Source organism: Pogona vitticeps, chromosome 3 (genome assembly GCF_051106095.1).
Source record: "Pogona vitticeps strain Pit_001003342236 chromosome 3, PviZW2.1, whole genome shotgun sequence".
Taxonomy (NCBI): Eukaryota; Metazoa; Chordata; class Lepidosauria; order Squamata; family Agamidae; genus Pogona; species Pogona vitticeps.
Genome location: NC_135785.1, coordinates 224,365,268 through 224,384,199, shown reverse-complemented (window position 1 = coordinate 224,384,199; position 18,932 = coordinate 224,365,268). Strand labels below are relative to the sequence as shown.

The 18,932-nt window shown below is 42.1% G+C and overlaps 1 protein-coding gene across 2 annotated transcripts in view; it reads left to right on the top strand.

The window, feature by feature from the left end:
* The window catches only part of LOC110088636 (transmembrane serine protease 7), a 34,473-nt gene extending 15,541 nt beyond the window's left edge, over positions 1–18,932 (top strand). For both annotated transcript variants that reach the window (XM_072993954.2, XM_072993953.2), the window contains 10 exons: positions 6,071–6,183; positions 8,095–8,201; positions 9,590–9,726; positions 11,740–11,847; positions 11,960–12,070; positions 13,047–13,163; positions 14,795–14,972; positions 16,531–16,799; positions 17,553–17,689; positions 18,573–18,932. In XM_072993954.2, the coding sequence (XP_072850055.2) occupies positions 6,071–6,183; positions 8,095–8,201; positions 9,590–9,726; positions 11,740–11,847; positions 11,960–12,070; positions 13,047–13,163; positions 14,795–14,972; positions 16,531–16,799; positions 17,553–17,689; positions 18,573–18,743 (1,448 nt within the window). In that variant the 3' untranslated portion in view covers positions 18,744–18,932. The remainder of the gene's footprint in view (positions 1–6,070; positions 6,184–8,094; positions 8,202–9,589; positions 9,727–11,739; positions 11,848–11,959; positions 12,071–13,046; positions 13,164–14,794; positions 14,973–16,530; positions 16,800–17,552; positions 17,690–18,572) is intronic.

Sequence of the window (18,932 nt, the reverse complement as noted above, 5' to 3'; positions counted from 1 at the left end):
AGCTGATCTACCAAATTCCCACAGATTCCATGGGTCTACTCCAACTTACTACACCAAGCAACAGGATTTCAGCCAGTACGTACTGTTCATCATCTGCCTGCTCCAGGAGGATTTGTATTATCATTTGCCATTAGAAAGTAAATAGTGGTTTAATTGCAAGTCTAATTTCTGAGGCACACAGTTTTGAAGGAATCTTGTGATCAGAGGAAAAAATTGCCAATTGCTGGGTTCTAATTACATGGTAAGGGCAAAGCACTAATTAAATTTTCTATTATAGTAGCAAACTCTATACGTTATACTTTGTGGCACCAGTAGATGGTGCAGTTGTCATATACACACAGCACTTGATACATATTTTAAAAACTATTTCTTACATTTAATGTTCTACTTGTAGCTAATAAATTAATTTTAGAAGTTCTGGCGGGGGCATTCTAAAATAATGAAGATGCTTACTTTGTGCAGATACAAATAGATAAAAATTAGAGATGAGCATGTTTGTCAGTTCGTGCTGGTTCATTTTTTGGCCAAACAAGTGTTTGGTACTTCCCAGCGGAGGAGGTCGAACAAAGTAGCTGGGGAGCTGTTTCTGAATGGTACATGCATGTGGGGGGAGGCGTACATGTGTGCGTCTGTGCGTGCAGCCGTGCATACATTCCTTCGGCCCTCAAAAATGTTGAAAATATCTGGTGTGGCCCTCACGGTCAAAAGTTTGGAGACCCCTAGCCTAGAAGGATGTTGCTGACCTGGCATGGAGGAACAGACCAATAGTTTTGCTCCCCAAGGAAGTGCAACCCATCTCCTGTAAGAATACTTCAAAGTTCTACTCCCAGGAAAGAGAAAGAAAATGCACAGTCATAACATGGAGAATACTTGGTTCAGCTATACCAAGCATCTGAAGGGTCTTGTTGTTGATCACAAGCTGAATATGAGCCAACAGTGCAATGTGGCTGCAAAAACAAACAACCCCCCCCCCCAAAAAAGAACACAAATAGCTATTTTAGGCTGCATTAACAGCCGGGTCTAGAGGCGCTCCACGTGTCGATAGGGGCCAGGGATGGAATTGGGATTTTGCTGGGCTACCGCGCTCCCTGCGACCCAGCCACTTCCCTTCCGGAGCTGGCCGACTTTGTCTCCGCGGCACTGTTGGTCTCCCCAAGGCTTCTGGCCTTGGGTGATTTCAACGTGCACGCGGAGGCAGAGGTTACTGGGCCAGCTCTTGAGTTCCTGGAAACCATGGCTTCCTTGAACATGTCCCAGCATGTCAACGGCCCCACCCACGTGGGTGGTCATACTCTGGACCTGGTCTTTTCCTCCAATTGGGGCGAGAGTGGTCTGATGGTGGCGGACCTGGTGTCAGTCCCCTTGTCATGGTCAGATCACCACCTGATTAAATGTAACCTCACAGTGGCCCTCCCCCTCCGCAGGGAGCAGGGGCCTATTTTAATGGCCCACCCTCGAAGACTACTGGATCCGATTGGTTTTCAGGATGCCATGAGAGGGATTACGGCTGAACTGGCTAGTGCTCCTGTCGACGTCCTGGTGGACTGCTGGTCTACCGCTGCCACCAGGGCAGTAGACACGATCGCGCCCAAACGCCCTCTCCGGCGCAGAACTCGTCCGGCGCCCTGGTTTAACCAGGAGCTCCGGGCGATGAAGCGAATAAGGAGAAGGCTAGAACGTAGATGGAGGAAGAACCCGACGGATAATAATTGGATAGCTGTCAAGGTCGCAACTAACCTTTACCTGAATAAGGTGAAGGCTGCATGTAGATCATACTTCGCTAACCGGATAAGCGAAGCATCCAATCAGCAGGCGGAGCTCTTCCGTATAGTGCGCGACCTATCCGGAGTTGGCCCGGGAGATGGGCCTCCCCCTAGTTTTTCTCCGGACCAATTTGCAGCATTTTTTAAATCTAAAGTGGAGGCCATCCGCCGGGAGCTCTCTCCCTTTTTGAACGCAGTGAATCGAGCTGAGATGTCCAGCGCTCCGTCTTGCCCGGTTATTTTCAATTCTTTTCAGCCGGTAACGCCTGACTCTGTGACCAGGGTGCTTGACCGCTGTCGGGCCACCACCTCCTCCTTGGACCCTTGCCCGGCCTGGCTAATCAAAGCAGCCAGGCCGAAAACAACTGAATGGGCCACAGCAATAATAAATGGGTCTTTCCTTGAGGGCAGGTTTCCGCCTGCCCTCAAGGAGACACTCATTAGGCCCATTCGAAAGAAACTCAACTTGGCGGCGGACGAAATTGGCAACTATAGGCCCGTCGCCAATATTTCTTTCATGAGCAAAGTGGTGGAGAGGGTGGTGGCAGACCAGCTTCAGGCTCTCCTGGATGAAACAGATGCCCTGGATCCATTCCAGTCGGGCTTCAGGCCGCGCCACGGTACAGAGACGGCATTGGTCGCCCTGTATGATGACCTGCTGAGGGAGGCTGACAGGGGCAAAACGTCTCTGTTGGTCCTCCTCGATATTTCGGCAGCCTTTGATACCGTCGACCACGGTATCCTCCTGGGGAGACTCTCTGAGTTGGGAATCGGTGGCCTGGCGTTAGCCTGGCTCCGTTCCTTCTTGGAGGATCGTCCCCAGAGAGTTCAGCTTGGGGAGAGTGTCTCGGCCCCGTGGAGCTCCAATTGTGGGGTTCCACAGGGGTCGATTATCTCCCCAATGCTATTTAACATCTACATGAGGCCGCTAGCTGGGATCATCAGGGGGTGTGGAGCTTCGTGTCACCAGTATGCTGACGACACCCAGCTCTACATCTCCTTTTTACCAACTGCAGGTGATGCCGTCCTGTCCCTCCAGCGCTGCCTGGGGGCCGTACTGGAATGGATGCAGGAGAATGGCCTGAGGCTGAACCCGGACAAGACGGAAGTCCTGAGGGTGGGGCCCCCCGTGGTTGGTGGCTCGGTCGACTCTCTCTCGTTTGGGGGGGCGACCTTGACTCCGGTGAGTGGGGTCCGCAGCTTGGGCATACACCTGGACCCGACGCTTACCATGGAAACACAGGTGGCGTCGGTGGTCCGCTCCGCCTTTTTCCATCTTTGGCGGATTGCCAAGCTGCGGCCCTATCTCGACACGGGGGCCCTCACTACCTTAGTGCATGCGCTTGTAATCTCAAGATTAGACCACTGCAACGCGCTCTACGTGGGGCTACCTTTGAGGCTGATACGGAAACTTCAGATGGTGCAGAATGCAGCAGCCAGACTTCTCACTGGTGGGAGAAAATACCATCATATCTCTCCCATCCTGGCTAGACTGCACTGGCTGCCCATTCGTTTCCGTATTGACTTCAAAGTTTTAATGCTCACTTATAAGGCCCTAAACGGTTTGGGACCTCGATATCTGGCGGAACGCCTTCACCCACCAAGTTCTACCCGGATCACCCGCGCGAGCCAGGAGGTGAGGCTGAGGAGCCTGACGCCGAGGGAGGCCCGAAGGGAGAAGACACGAAACCGGGCCTTCTCGGCGGTGGCTCCTCACCTTTGGAACAATCTCCCTCCTGAGATCCGCGCGGCCCCTTCCCTGGGCACATTTAAAACTCAGCTAAAAACATGGCTTTATGTTAAGGCCTTCCCTCCTGCCAGCATTTAATTTAATTTAAGTTATTTTTCTCTTTATTTGTTATTTATGATTTATGTTATCTTTGTTAATCGATATTTTTATTTTATGTTCCTATAATTGTATTAATATTGTTGTTAGCCGCTCAGAGTGGTACAGATGAATCAGATGAGCGGGATATAAATCAAATAAATAAATAAATAAATAAATAAATAATAGCCACAAAATCACATGAAGTCCTGGTTCCTAAGATGTCAACAAACTGGAATAAGTTCAAAGGATGAGGATGATCAGGGGCCTGGAAATCAAGCCAAAAGAACTGGGCATGTTTAGCCTTGAGAAAAGAAGACTGAAGGGAGATATGATAGCATGCTTCAAGTACTTAAATGGTTGACATATAGAGGAGAGTCAGGCTTTGTTCTCAGTCTTTCCAGAGTGAAAGGCAAGTAATAATGGGCTCCAGTTACAGTAAGGTAGGTTTCAACTGAATATCAGGAAAAGCTTCTTGTTAGAGCAGTATGAGAGTGGAACCAATTGCCTTGGGAAGTGGTGAGTGCTCCAGCACTGGAGGCATTCAAGAGAACGTTACATTGCCATCTGTCACCTATACTTTGATTTGGGTTTCTGCATTTAGTAGAGGGTTTGACTGGATGGCCTTATACTTTCCTTCTAACTCTACTATTCTGAGACACATTCTATGTACATTCTAACTGCTTAGAATTGTACAGTGGTACCTCGGTTTGTGAACGCCTTGGTTTACGTAGTTTTCGGTTTACTAACTGAAATCCATAGAAAATAATGCCTCAGTTTATTTTTTTAATTTTTTTCCTGCAGTACACAAGGGGTTTCCCAGGGCGCATTGGGCCTGTAGTCCCTTTCCTAGCGCAATTGGTGTTTTGGTTAACAAAATTTCCGCATTACGTAACATCATGTAGAATGGATTAATTTTATAAACCGAGGTACGCCTGTATGTACATTTCTAACTGCTGAAGTACTGGAGTCACTGGGCTTTATTCCCTGGCAGCTGCTCTCCACAGCATTTAATTTCCCTGAGAATGAGGGGTTACTTTGGTGTTGTATGGCTCCTAGGCCTTTCCTGCTTCGATCTTCATCTTAAACCTTCTTTTTACTTTAGTTATTCTAGCTAAATGTGCAGATGAATGCTTGCATTCTTGTATGGCTTGATGGCCTGATGTTAGGAAGGCAGAGGTAATTGCCTCAAGCACAGAGTTATGGAGGTGAAAAATCATGACCATACCCCTATGCTTCAGTCACGATACCTAGTCACTTCAGGAAGACAGGGGACTATCTGAACAATGCTTGACCCCACTAGAGTCCTCAGAGCCAGGATGCTGCAGGAATGCTTGTTTAAAAACAACAACAAATGAAGCTAAAGACAAATTACCTGCGAGCTAGTGGAGTTATGTATTACTTAAATAACAACCTTGCTTCTTTCATTAGCAACACAACTGAAGTACAATAAAGTAGTGGAAGACAGCATCATTGCTGTTTTTCCTCACCTTTTTTTTCTTTTTGGTATTGTTAGTATTGTGAAGTGGAGAGAGCAGAACCATTTTGCTTCTTGCTTCAGGTGGGCGGAAGGCCTGTGCCATCCCTTGCTGCATATCTTCACTTCTGGAGGTGAGGCAGCTACAGTGGTGCCTCGCTTGACAATGTTAATTCGTTCCAGCGAAATCGCTGCAGAGCGAAAACGTTGTCAAACGAAATTTAAAAACGCATTGAAAACCCCTCAGTGCGTTCCAATGGGCTGAAAACTCACCATCCAGCAAAGATCCTCCATAGGGGCGGCCGTTTTCGGGTGCCTGTAAAGCGAAAAATGGCTCCTAAACACAACAGGGAGCCATTTTGTACACCCGGTGGCCATTTTGAAACCAGACGATCAGCTGTTTGCTGATCATCGTAAAGCGAAAATCGGTTCCCGAAGCAGGGAACCGATCATCGCAAAGTGGGAAAACCCCATTCAAACCATCGTTTTGCGATCGCAAAAGTGATCGCAAAAACCTCACCATCAAGCAGATTTGTCGTTAAATGGGTAATCACAAAGCAGGGCACGACTGTATTCTCTGTCACCATTTCTCTGACATACACATTTCACCTCTATCATTTCTGATGGTCATGGCATGTTTTTAATTCATTTGATGCTATTTCATAGTGATTTGTTTGTTACTTTTTGTACTTGTGAAATTTCCATTGTTTTTCTCATTCTCCTTGACATTTGTTTAAAAAAAGGAGGGAAGAGTATACATTCTAAAATAAAAGTAAAAGATAAAGAGCTGTAATCCCATGCATGTTTATCTAGGTCCTAGATTCTAGATAACCCTAACCCTAACCCTAACCCTAACCCTAACCCCTAACTTGTGAGTAGGGAGGTATAGGATTGCAATGCACATTCAAGTACAGAAAGAAAATAATAGCTCGTCTTCAATGACTGACTCTTGTTTTTTTGGATGGTGTGTTAATAAATTACAAACATTCTGCTTTTTCTTGTCAGAATGTGAGAAAACTATACTCGCATTAGGAAGTGCTGGTTTTGAAGGGAGAATCATGAGTCCCTACTACCCAAGCTACTACCCACCAAAATGCATTTGCACTTGGTCTTTCCAGGTAATTTTAAATCTTATTGTAATGCATTTGGGTTCATCTAGAAACAGGCCTCTTCGTCTGTACTGTATCTTTCTTTTGGTGAGATGAAGTTGCAGGCCTTTGAGCTCTTTGATCTCGGGACAAAGCTTGCGTATCTTTTTTCTCTTTTTGGTCAAGTAGCTCTAGGAGTAGATGAAAGGTTTCCTTGTGAGGCAATGGAAAACTGCACCTGCTCTTAGCCTCTGCCAGCCTGGGCATTCTCTCCCTAGGCGCTCATGTGTTGGCAGCTGAGCTGTGGCAGCCACTATCGCTCCTTGTAGTCTGGCACACGGAAAGCAGAAACTGCTGCTGAGATGAGCACCCTGTGGAAAGCTTTGAACCACAGAAATGCTGGGGGGAAGGGCGTCCAGGAGGAGATTTGTAAGCCAGTTCACAGGCTTGGCAGAAACCCTTTCTCTTACTCCCAGCCATATTGGATCTGGAACTGTTTTGGAACCCACTTGTCAGGAAGGGGAAAGGATTCTGTGCTAAAGGTGAGGGAGAAATAGATTCTGTTCACGTTGTATCATACCTCAGACGAATTTGCTATGTGAACAGAAACAGTTATTCTTCAGTGCTCACAATCTACAGATTTTTCACTGCAGCTCTCCTGTCACAACATGTGCAGAAAATGCAAACAGATACCTGTATATATCAGTAGGGTATTAAGCATTAAAATACATTGTATTGGGGGAAAGTGAATTGCCCCAATGTATCGACTAAAGGAAAAGTGTGTACAAAAACCCACATGAGCTTTTTCAACCTCTCCTAAATTTGCAAAATGATAAAAGAAATGAGATACGAGGTGGGATATAAATAAATAAATAAATAAATAAATAAATAAATAAATAAATAAATAAATAAATAAATAAATAAATAAATAAATAAATAAATATGTTAATCTGGAAAAATGAGAAACTAAGCCTCTACTTAAACATTATACATCTGAGTGTAATGAGTACACGTGAAAGGGATTGCACTGGCCTCATCCCCTTATCTACCATTCCTATCACACTATAACACATGGAAGGTGGTTTTCTGAAGTGCAGAGTGTCTTCTATGAATACAGGCTGTTCCTATGAGAGAAATAGTGCCTTTTCAGGGTTTAAAATGCTGTGGGGAGCCAACATGAATGCAGAAATCATTCCCTTTCAAAACGCTGCCCTTTGTGACCAGAGAGCTATGACAGAGGGACAGGCACATTTTTCTCATGTTAATTATAGCCCCTGATTCTGAAACTGATCAGCTTCATGCCCCTTCATGTCCATTCACAATTCTTGGGGGCAGGGGAAACACACACACACACACACACACAGAGAGAGAGAGAGAGCGTTTGGGCTCCAATGATCTAGATCAGTGGTTCCCAACCTTGGATAACCTAAGTGTTCTTGGACTGCAATTCCCAGAACCCCCACCCAGCACAGCTTGTGGTGAAGACTTCTGGGAATTGCAGTTCAAGAAGCCTGAGTAACCCAAGGTTGGAAACCACTCATCTAGGTGCAACATACTTGAATTAGGCCTGAAAGAAACCTACTAAATGAAAGCTTGCTTCCTCAAGCCAGGTGCAGCCATGGTAGTGTTGCTGCAGGTGACTTATGAAGAGTCACCTTTATAAGTCACCTGCAGCAACACGGCTATGACTTGTGAAGGGTCACCTTCATAAGTCATAGCAGGGGAGGGAAGTAAACTGCATACCATATAATTTTTTCCTCCTTGGGTGTTTTCTTTCATCTTTATTATTACTAGCGTTTAATATGACTACTAATTAGTATTTCCTGTCCCAGATGAAGCTCTCATGTGTATTTTAAAAAAATTAAAGTTGTAAAATTAAATTTTCCTTAGTTGTAAAAAAATGTCAAATATATTCCTTCTTTCTTAAAAAAAAAACCACAGACTCCGCAGAAGAATCTTGGTGTAGCACTGAAATTTCATAACTATACTATCAGTGAAAAAAGCATGAAAGGCTGTGAGCATGGATGGTGGAAGATTAATGAACATATGTAAGTATATTGATGCAGTCTATACAACTACACAGCTGATTAGCATTCCCCCACGCAGAGAGAGGAAGCGAGCATACTGACAAAGCAACATATCTTCTATCAGTTCCTACATATTGATCATTATTTGGATATTGTCTGGAATGTGAAATTTACTGTGTTTATTTCCTATTCTGCTTGATGTTTGTGCATCATAGGCATCTGTGAGGCAAACTACACATTACAGACAACTCATCAATAGAAAAAGAGTTGCCTCAAATGCTGAAAGACATGTGGCACTCACAGTAGGAACTTTTTGCACCTCCCACAGTTTTCAATTTAACTTCTTTGTTTTTGTCATTTTTCTTCTACCCATAAACATGGGCTTGGGTTGCGAGAATGACTATTCATGTTTCTGGAACAATAAGAGAATTTAGCTTCCAGTGATGCCCTTCGCTATCAGATCATTTGTTTGTGTGATAGGCAAATAAATCAGTGCAGAAGGAATCACACTAAAGGTTTTGATAGAGTTGGTTGCAGATCTGATGGGAAGTGGTAATGGTTTACTCCTACATGAAGCATTTCAAATGTGGATCTCAGAAACGTTATAAAATGCAATTCAGAGGGCATGTCCTCAGTGGCAGAATAGTTCACTATTTATATCACTTTTGGTGTTTACGGTGTACCCATGTGTTTTGATTTAGAATTATCTATCCTATCTCTTTTTACAGCTGTCCTGCTTCTTTTTAGCACAGTGCTGTGGCTATTGTTGTGGGGGTGTTGGTGTGATTCAGAGTGCTCCTAATTGACCCCCTCTGTAGTCCGTGCTGATGGCAGCAAAATAGATCTGTGGGTGGTGTTATCTGAGGTGACAACCTTGTGATGTGTTTAGTGGGTAGTGGCATGGAACGGGGTGACAGAGCACCCCCTTCCTCTATTTTCATCTACTCTAACATTTTAATTAGACAGACACACAGACCTATCTACCAATTGGTACAACACTATTCTAGGTAAATGAAATAGATTGGTGATATTATGTGTACCATCCTAGAACCCAAAACATTGCTGTTTTGCCATGTCACTTACTTTATTTAACAAAAAAAGGAAGTGAATGAGACCTGCTGAATGGCGGATGTGGGAAAAGTTTGGGAAAGAGGCAGGAAGGGGAAAGTCATTAACCGAAAGGTGGAGAGATTGGAGCATTCTAAAGACCTGTCTGGATGCTTCCCGTAGGAGAAAAAAAAGTCAGTCAGTGTGAATAGAAGGATCATTCAACTGAGAGATAAAATAGATCACACTAAATAAAGATAACATTTTAAGCGTGAACCAGAAAGCTCCAACTTCCACTACCTGGATGTGTCCTGTGACTCTCCTTGTTCCACCTCAAAAGCTAACATGTTTCTATCTTGCAGGTACTGTGGCTATTACATTGATCATCAAACCATATTCAGAATTGCAAGCTTTCTGGTTAATGTTGAGTTTCAGTGTAGTTCCAGGCTTTCAGAGCAGCCATTTCTTGTGGAATATGGAAGCTACAATATCAGCCAACGTAAGACGAGCTGTCAGTTTCTTTTGTGCCTTGTGAAAAGCTATCTGAATGAAAACACAGGAAGGTGTCACTGACATGTAGGATAATACTACATCCTCTGCGTGGCAGCAATTAACTTATATTGGCCGGGGTCCAATTTTAGATGTGTACAATGGGCTAACAAGAGCTAACTTATGCACATTCTTGTCATCATTGCAGTCCCTGCAGCCTGTTGTACAGATGATTGTGTGGTCCTTATGAATAGGGTGAAATTTGGTGCATATTGGAGGTGGAGGAAATGACTCATTACATGTTTAAATAGTTATATACAGACAACTACCCAATGTGGTGTAGTTGATAAAGTAATGGACTAGAACACAGGGGGCCTGGGTTTGATTTCCTATCGTCGAGTAGAACTGGTAAAACACTCCTGAAATACATCACTTGTCTTGAAAACCCTATTAGGGCCATTATAAAATTAATTGGTTCTGACTTGATGGCATGTAATACAGCTCAGTGGTTTAGGCATCTGGCTGCAGAGCCAGAGGTTGGGAGTTTGATTTCCCAGTGTGCTTCCTTGAGCTCTGCAATTCATTGCACTAGTACATACATGTTTAATGTGCCTATAGATAGCACAAAGCTTATGTGTTAGGAAAAAATGGACAAACGCCATATTCTGCAGATTTTACTACTACAAAATACTGCTATAAAAAGCATATCAGGCAAGGTTAGAGATTACATAGCTGATAGTCCAATGGTACTGGAAGGGCCACAGATTCCTCAGTCTTATATTTGACACATACAATGTTCATTGTAGTGAAAAACTATTGTTGATATTAAATATACCAAAAAAAGGTACATTTCAGGTTTTTATTCATATTGTTTGATTTTTGCATGCATTGGCTATATTTGAATATGATTTCTTTGCATGGCTGTGTGGGGACATCAGTGGTGGAGCAGATAAGGTGAAAGGTTCGGAAATCAGGCATGTTCACCCTTCCATTGAATGGGTCACCTTGGAGAAAATGATGTTCAGTCTGTACACCCCCCATCAGAGAATCAGCAGAGAAATAACCAAAATGTTAGAGAAGCTCCAAAGAATTAGACCAGGCAAATTCAAGTGTTTGGAAGTGCCCAGTGACTTTCTGACTTCCCCCCTCTGATCAGCAGACCTCTCCCCTCCCCCCATGTTGTATCACACACTTAAATTCCTGTCAGTATCAAAAGACCTTCCCCATAAAGCACAGAGAATGGTCCAAACCTTGACGAATGTAGAATACATCATGTGGTTCTTGGGCTCCAAATCCATGAACCCAGGAAAAAGAAGAGGGGTGCTAGCTTGCACTGAATGCCTCTCATAATGTTTAGCCAGATACAATTTATAAGAGTTAGTACTGGGGTTCTGGTATCTCTTGAAAACTTCTAAAATTTCCTGTGGAAAAGCCAGAGATGGATCCCTTATTTAGGAATACCACACAGGAATAAAGGAGAGATGGAACCAATTCTTCCCACTATAATTGTAGAACATATCAGTAAGAAAATTCGAAAGCACTTGTATCTTCTGTTATCTTTGGCACTATTCCTCCAGAAAATTCTTCTCTTGATGCATGTTGATATTTTTCAAAACATGTTAAAATTGTTGAGCAGCTTTCAAAATAATATTTCAAAGAAATTTTATTAAAGAAAAAAATGTCAGTGAACTCTTCTGCCTCTTTGAAATGAATAGAAGCAAAAGCTCACTAGTTTTAAGGCTCTGGCTGCAGATCCAGATGCTGGGAGTGGGGACCCCCCCCCCACTGTGCCTGCTAGACAGGGGCTGGATTTGATGATCTGTACGGTCTCTTCCAGCTCCTCAGTCCTAAGATTTAAAAAATAAAATAAAATAGAAAAGAATACAGACATTCTTGAAGCACTTAGCTTTGGGACAAGTACGTGACACATCCTTTTTCATTTCTTTTGTTTTGTTTTGTCTTAATAGTTTTAGTACAGAGAACATGAAATTATAGTAATAGCTGTTTTCCCTCTTGGTTTTAGCTTGCCCACTTGGATCATTTGAATGCCACACCGGTTTATGCATCCAGCAAATCCGGCGCTGTGATGGGATCAATGACTGCTTTGATGAAAGTGATGAGCTCTTTTGCGGTTAAGTACCAGCAATGTATTGTGGGCTGAAAAAAGAATAATAGTCCTTTTAGCCACACCCTTAAGTGTGACTCCTTTTGGTGATTACCTGAAACTCTTCTTCATCTTTTAGATGTGCCTGAACAAAACTGTAGCACCAACTTCTTAATGCAACACCATTCCATTTTCTGTGATGGAATAAGTGACTGTGAGGAGGGTCAAGATGAACAAAACTGCACTGAAAGTAAGTCCCATTGAGAAAGTGGAAGCAACTATTTACAAAGAACTGATGACCGTTTACAAACAACCGACTGATGCAATTTTACAGCTAAGGCGTAACTACCTTCTGTTACATGTGTAACATGACATGGGATAGCCTTATTCCCTCGGTAGTTTAATTGTAACAGTTGAAAAAAGTGAAAGGCATAGGGAGTCTACTCAGGACTCCCTGGGCAAATGCATCTAGCCAGACAGCCCTTCATTTCCCAAAGCATTGCACTGTTGCAACTCTCTGAAATGAATCAAGAAAGAAAGAAAGAAAATTGTAACTTTTCATGTTATTTCCATGTGTGTGGAAAGTTACTGTTTTAGACTGCCACTCTCAGAATCCCACAATGGGCACAACAGGGTTATGGCGGGGGAGGCGTTGACTTCACCAAATGGGGTATGAGGGATATCACACGGGTTAAATGTTGGTTTAGGCGATGCCTGTCATTGCTGCCTTATGCTCTCCTGTGGGTGTTGTAATGGCAATGAGATGAACAGGGGAAGAGAGTAGATTATTCCACAGGCCAAAAGTTTGTAGCATTTAAGTTTTTTTAAAGAGACTAAAAAGATAAGGGCCCGAATCCAGAATTTAATTACTTTTGGGAAATGGGAAGTCAAATTATACTATTAAAAATTATAACCATAAGGATAATTACCTATGGTTGTTGGTTTTGAAACTATTGCTACAAAGAATTCCTTTCAAAAAAACAAAACCTTTCTAAGCTGCATTCCCTTCCTGTAAATATATGATTCGATGGTGTTATCACATCTGTCTGTTCAATAGCCGCCAAGAGTGCAAGCTGTAAACTCTGGAGCCTTGGTTCCAGTTTTCCTTCAGCCACAAACTCAAAGGCCACTCATTTGCAAGCCACTTTTTCCTCAGCTTGAGACCTGATCTGCAATTTTTAAAAAAGGGCCCCTTGTTAGAGCATCTATTGGTTGTTCTCTTTCAGGCATACCATGTACCAACAATACTTACAGATGCAGCAATCATGTTTGTTTCAGAAAGCAAAACGCAAAATGTGATGGAATCACAGACTGCCTCGACCAAAGTGATGAAAGCAATTGTAGTAAGTCTACCTAAAGCTGCAGTCCCAAAAGGAGTTGTAAAAAGACTCGGCCTTTTTCATCCCCCAGATGCACAGAAGATGGTGCCATTTGGTCTAGCTCTTATCATGTTCCTGTAACACACCCAATGTTATTTTTCAACCATATCTATTTAGGTCATGTGTTCACATTCATAATGGGCAAGTGTGTCTATCAACCTACACTACTCAGACAAAGGCACCTAAAGAGATTTAAACCATGCTGTTTGTAACATGTTGCCTGAACTTCTTCTCTATTTAGGTCAGTAACTAGTTACAACACTGGAATTTCACCCATCAGTTCTTTCTGGCTCCTAATTAGAGATGGGTATGAACTGTTGGTTTGGCAGTTCATAACGATTCATTCTTTGGATGCACAAGTGTTCCATGGGGACCCCAGCTTCCCTCTCCCATCTCTTCCAGCAGGCACCCTCTCAGAGGTAGTGTCCCGGACTTCTGTGCCCTGCCTCCTCCTCTGAGTGAACACCCACCAGGGAAGGAAGCCAGTTATAGTTATTGCATCATTTGGCTAACTCATTCCCCAGAGAACATTTTGTGGGAGAGGGGATAGGAGAAGGGTATGGCTAGAAGCTGCCAAATGGATGCTACCTCCCTGCACTTTTTCAGCAGGTGTTATGCCTTCAGTGTTTTGTTTCCAATCTTGAAAGGAAAGCACCTCTGGCTCTGTCTGCTGTAGGACTCCGGTTTTCCCTGGGATTTCACATTCTTCCCCATGTATCTTCTGTCTGACTCATAGAATGTGAGCTGCTGATAGAGAAGCTCCCACAGGAATTGAGCTCATCGCAGATATCACCAGCAGATATGACACTTTGGTTGGTGACAGATTATGAAGCAAGGCTTCTCTGGTCATCTTGGAAAGTCCATGATGCTCAGATGGCCATGAGTTCTGTCAAACAAAGAGAAACTTATCTTTTTCATGCCTCAGTTCCACCACATCGCAGACAAGTTGGGTATAATCACAGACAGAAGAAAACAGAATACCACTAGAAGGGCTGTTCAGAGACCCTACCCAAACAGCTTACCAAGCATTTAGGCCTCAAAGCCACTTGTATGCTTTGAGGGTAGAATAGCTATATTTATATCAGAGACCTCTGAAGCCCCTGCTTCTAATATTTGGAGGTACACCATATAGCCACTGACCTGAAGCAAATGAGGCTTGGGTTTGGCCAGTTTCTGGTGTGGTGAACCTAAGATATCTCCACAAGCTTCCACTAGTGGCTGAAGCTGATATGAACTGGAGTTCATCAACATCTGGAGGGCCACAGATTCCCCAGCTTTGCCATATACAGCTTATATTTACCACTGATTTTTAGATCTTAGCTTGTTAATTTTTTCATATAATAGGACAATTTAGGCATGCTAACCTGAAATGAAGACATTGTATGCAAGTTTTAAGAATGAATAAATATATGGCTTGAGTTCCAAGATAGAAGAAGCTAGAAATGTAAATAATGGAGGGGGGGGGGGCAAACTATTTAGTGAATTATTCAGCCAACTGTTTAAAGCAATGTCATTTTATATCTGGTTTGCTGGAAGTGCTCTATTCTATCATAGTTGGTAAGATAAATGTCGAACTCTTTATATTCTTTTAAAAGGCTGTGGTAGCACTAAATACACCAGTGCACTCCATCGGATCGTTGGGGGTACAGATACACAGGATGGTGAATGGCCATGGCAAGTCAGTCTTCATTTTGCTGGTGTTGCTTATTGTGGTGCTTCGGTGATATCAAAAGAGTGGCTTCTCTCTGCCGCCCATTGCTTTCAAGGGAACAGGTAAATAGTCCACCTTGAATTCAGCCAGAGCCTTTCCTTTCATGATTCAAAATGAAACGACATACATAGTATGATACAAAGTCAAGCACAATGAGCTTGTTGTTCTTCCATTAATTTGTAAGGGTCAATCATGCATTTCCAATATTCAATTAGACAAATAACTGGAACTCCTTTGCATGTGCTAAGGGTCAATGCACAAAGCAGCCTGGTTCTTGGCATTTTCCTCTCTATACATGACAACTCCCTACTCACGGGTAATTTGACTTGCTGAGTACAAAATAAATCTACTTGTTATGTGTGCACCAGCTTTATCCACCACGTGCTCAAATTGGGAGCTACTGCAGCCAGAAGAAAATGTGCTCCATTGTTTTGGGCAGTCATGTTAATTTATTTAACATGTTGTTTTTCTTCAGAAAACATTTCAAAATTGCCTCATAATAAACGTAGCTTAACAAAATACTTCACATTTGAGAAACTGGGGAAAAGAAGCAATATGACAGTTTATACAACAATACATTCAATTTTTTAAAAAAATTCAAGAAATACAGAATATGCTCATTATTACAATGAAATCATCAAGGTTTATTTTTTTTTTTTAAAAAAAATAAAGAACATCAGCATTAATAGGCCAAAATAACACCACCGAACTCTCACTGCTAATACTACTACCATGTTTTCCCTAAAATAAGACCTAATCTGAAAATAAGCCCTAATATGATTTTTCAGAATGCTCGTAATATAAGTCCTACCCTAAAAATAAGCTCCAGTTAAGAGAAACCCCACCCTCCACCCTTGTGCAGCAACCAGAAGAAGATGAGATGACTGTATTTGAATAAATGTAGATTGTTATACATGAAAATAAAATAAAACATCGCTGAAATAAGCCCTAATGCATTGTTGGAGCAAAAATTAATTTAAGACCCTGTCTTATTTTTGGGGAATAGGGTAGTACTGAAAAATACTTGCTAAACCTTCATCTTTGTCATTTATGAGCTGTCAAGTCAATTTAGACTTATGCCAACCCTTTCCAGGGTTTACTAAGTAACAGAGCACGTACTCAGATGTGGTATATTATTCCTTTGGGGGGGATCCCCTGGGGCTGTGCAGCTTGTCCATGACTACACAGGCTGGCTCTTTTCCAGGCTATGCTGAGGGATACTATGAGCTGCAGGCCATCAATATCTGAAAAGCCTCTGGTGCTCTCCTGCTCTGATTCAGCAGGTTAAATGGGAAACAATAATAGTAGTAGTATTATAGCACAATTATTTGCATACTTACTTATGAGTAAATCTAGCTTTTGAAGGAACTTGCTCCCAAGTAAGTATAAGGGTTTTAGGCTTAAAAGAAGACAGGCGCCATGCATTCTCTTCAATCCATCTTTCTGGTTTAGATACCTCAGCCATTTTTTTTAAAAAAAATTCCCATCCACTCACTCACCCAGGTTGCCTTAAAGAGACAAACAGATACAAGCAAACACAAAAAGCACAACTAGAGTTTTTATGCTCATGTCTCAGAAGTTCAGCAATTGATATTTATCATTTCTATCACTTTGAATTAGGTTATCAGACCCTAGAATCTGGACGGCACATTTAGGGATGCAAATTCAAGGAAAAGCCAAATTTGTCTCTACTCTGAGGAGAATTATCATCCATGAATACTACAATAGCAGGAATTATGACTATGACATTGCCCTACTGCAACTAAGTACACCATGGCTTGACACAATGCGAGGAATTATTCAGCCAATATGTGTACCTCCCACCATGCACAGAGTGCATCCTGGGGAAAAGTGCTGGGTAACAGGTTGGGGACAGAAGCAAGAAGCAGGTAAGCCCAAAACTCCACTTTTTGCCATGTGAACCAGCAGTTGAAGTGTCAGGGTGGGGAATGAGATACATGTTGTAGCCACCACTCAGCTATGAAACCTATGAGTGATGACTGTGAATTATTCACTCTCTTAGCCTGACCTACCTGACCATCTGGTTGTGAGAAGAAAGTAGAGAAGAAAAGAGTCATATATGCTGCCTTCAGCTCTTTAGAATATAAATACAAGTAATAAATAAAACAACGCACATGCACAGATTGCATTCATCTGAAGTACTACAAAAAGAGACTCGCTCTGTTCAACCTAAATAAGAGCTGAACTTTGGCAAACAGGATGGAGCAATCTGATTTCCTTCTTTAGGAAACCGTGTGTGTGTGACTAAATTGATTTTCTTGTCTATCTTGTGGCAGGTAGCCCTGCTACTGTAGTGTAGGCAGTAAGAATCTGAGTCACTAATCAGGAAATCCAAGAATTGCTCATGTGCAAGTCATTCCTCCTTCTCTATAATTTCTCTTCTCCATCTTGCATTATGCATAATTATATTCACTTTATTGGGGCTGTATAGTGTTTTGAACTCTCTGAAATGCTATCCATAAAAGGCTAATAAAGACAGGACAGAACTTCTGTGATTGAAGAAGAATCACACTCAGCATTATTATGATCATAAAGATTATTGTTTAGATCTGGAATTAGGAGTGCAAGAAAATTATCACTTTTATCTCATTAAACTTCCTAGATACGTACATTTATTTCAGATGATGAAGCTCCAGCAGTTCTACAAAAGGCAGAGGTGGAGGTTGTTGACCAAACATTGTGTCACTCAACATATGGGCTTATCACAGCTCGCATGTTGTGTGCTGGAATGATGTCAGGCAAAAGGGACAGCTGCAAAGTAAGTTTTCTTCCATTGCATTGACATTCAGGCTTGTGCTACACAACCTAATGCCACTAGTACCATCAATCCTTAATTTCAGCTAGCATGTCATGAATTTGTGAAGACAATCAAAATTTGCATTATGGCAATACTTTTATGAGATGAACCAAGAAAGACCCAACATATGTGACAGCTTTAGGCCCATCTCTTCAGTAGGCAAAGATATCACAAAAATCAGCCAGGAGAGAAGGGAGGGTCATTTGAAGTAAAGTGGGCATCATCATGCTGTCTGCATGTGTATTGAGATTTTGTGGAAAGAAGAAACTGAACACTTTCAAATGGGATTCATTGGCTATTAGATTTTATCCTTAATGGCCACAGATGTTATACACTGAATACATGGAAGTTGAGTGGAGATCAAGTAAGATGGGTGACAATTACATTGGTAATGAACTTTCAAAGTGAGATTATATGTAAATTATGCTCTCTGGTCATTATCTCAACTTGGGTGGGTGGTAGAACCACTTGGTATAGAAATGTGATGTTGTGATCTTCAGGAAAAACAGATATAGAGTTGTTCTTACTGTAGCGATGAGAGATGGGTGGTTATGTCTCAGTGTACTGTCTGTTATGAAGACTGATGGGTGATAAAGTTGTTGAATTTTTCCTTGAGCCAAAGCTAATGAAAAAAAAAAGCCTTAATGGGATAAAAAGACAGGCCTAGTGAAAGGACTAATTCTCTTACTTGTCTTAGCATATGACTGGATGGATTTATAATATTATTCTATAAATTCAGAATAAGTTAGAAAAATTGTTAAAATTGTTAAATTTTAACAATTATTTCTTATTAGTATTCTATATCAAATATGTCAACATAGTTCTTCTTTTGGTATCTTTTTAGGGAGATTCAGGAGGGCCCCTGTCATGTCGAAGCAAAGGAGATGGAAAGTGGTTTTTGATGGGCATCGTAAGCTGGGGCTACGGCTGTGGGAGACCCAATTTCCCTGGAGTATACACAAGGGTGTCAAATTTTGCTACATGGATACACAAATATGTGCCTTCAGTTTTTTAATTTAGCACTGACTATACATTTGAAACAGAATTTACTCTGAAACATCCTAATTAAAATTAGATTTAATAACAAAGCATTTTGTGTGTTCTCAGTTTTTCATTTAACGTGCCACGCGCATATCTTCCATGAATGTCAGAGCGCTCATGAAGACACAGGCCAAAATCCTGTTCCTTAATTATTCCTACAGAA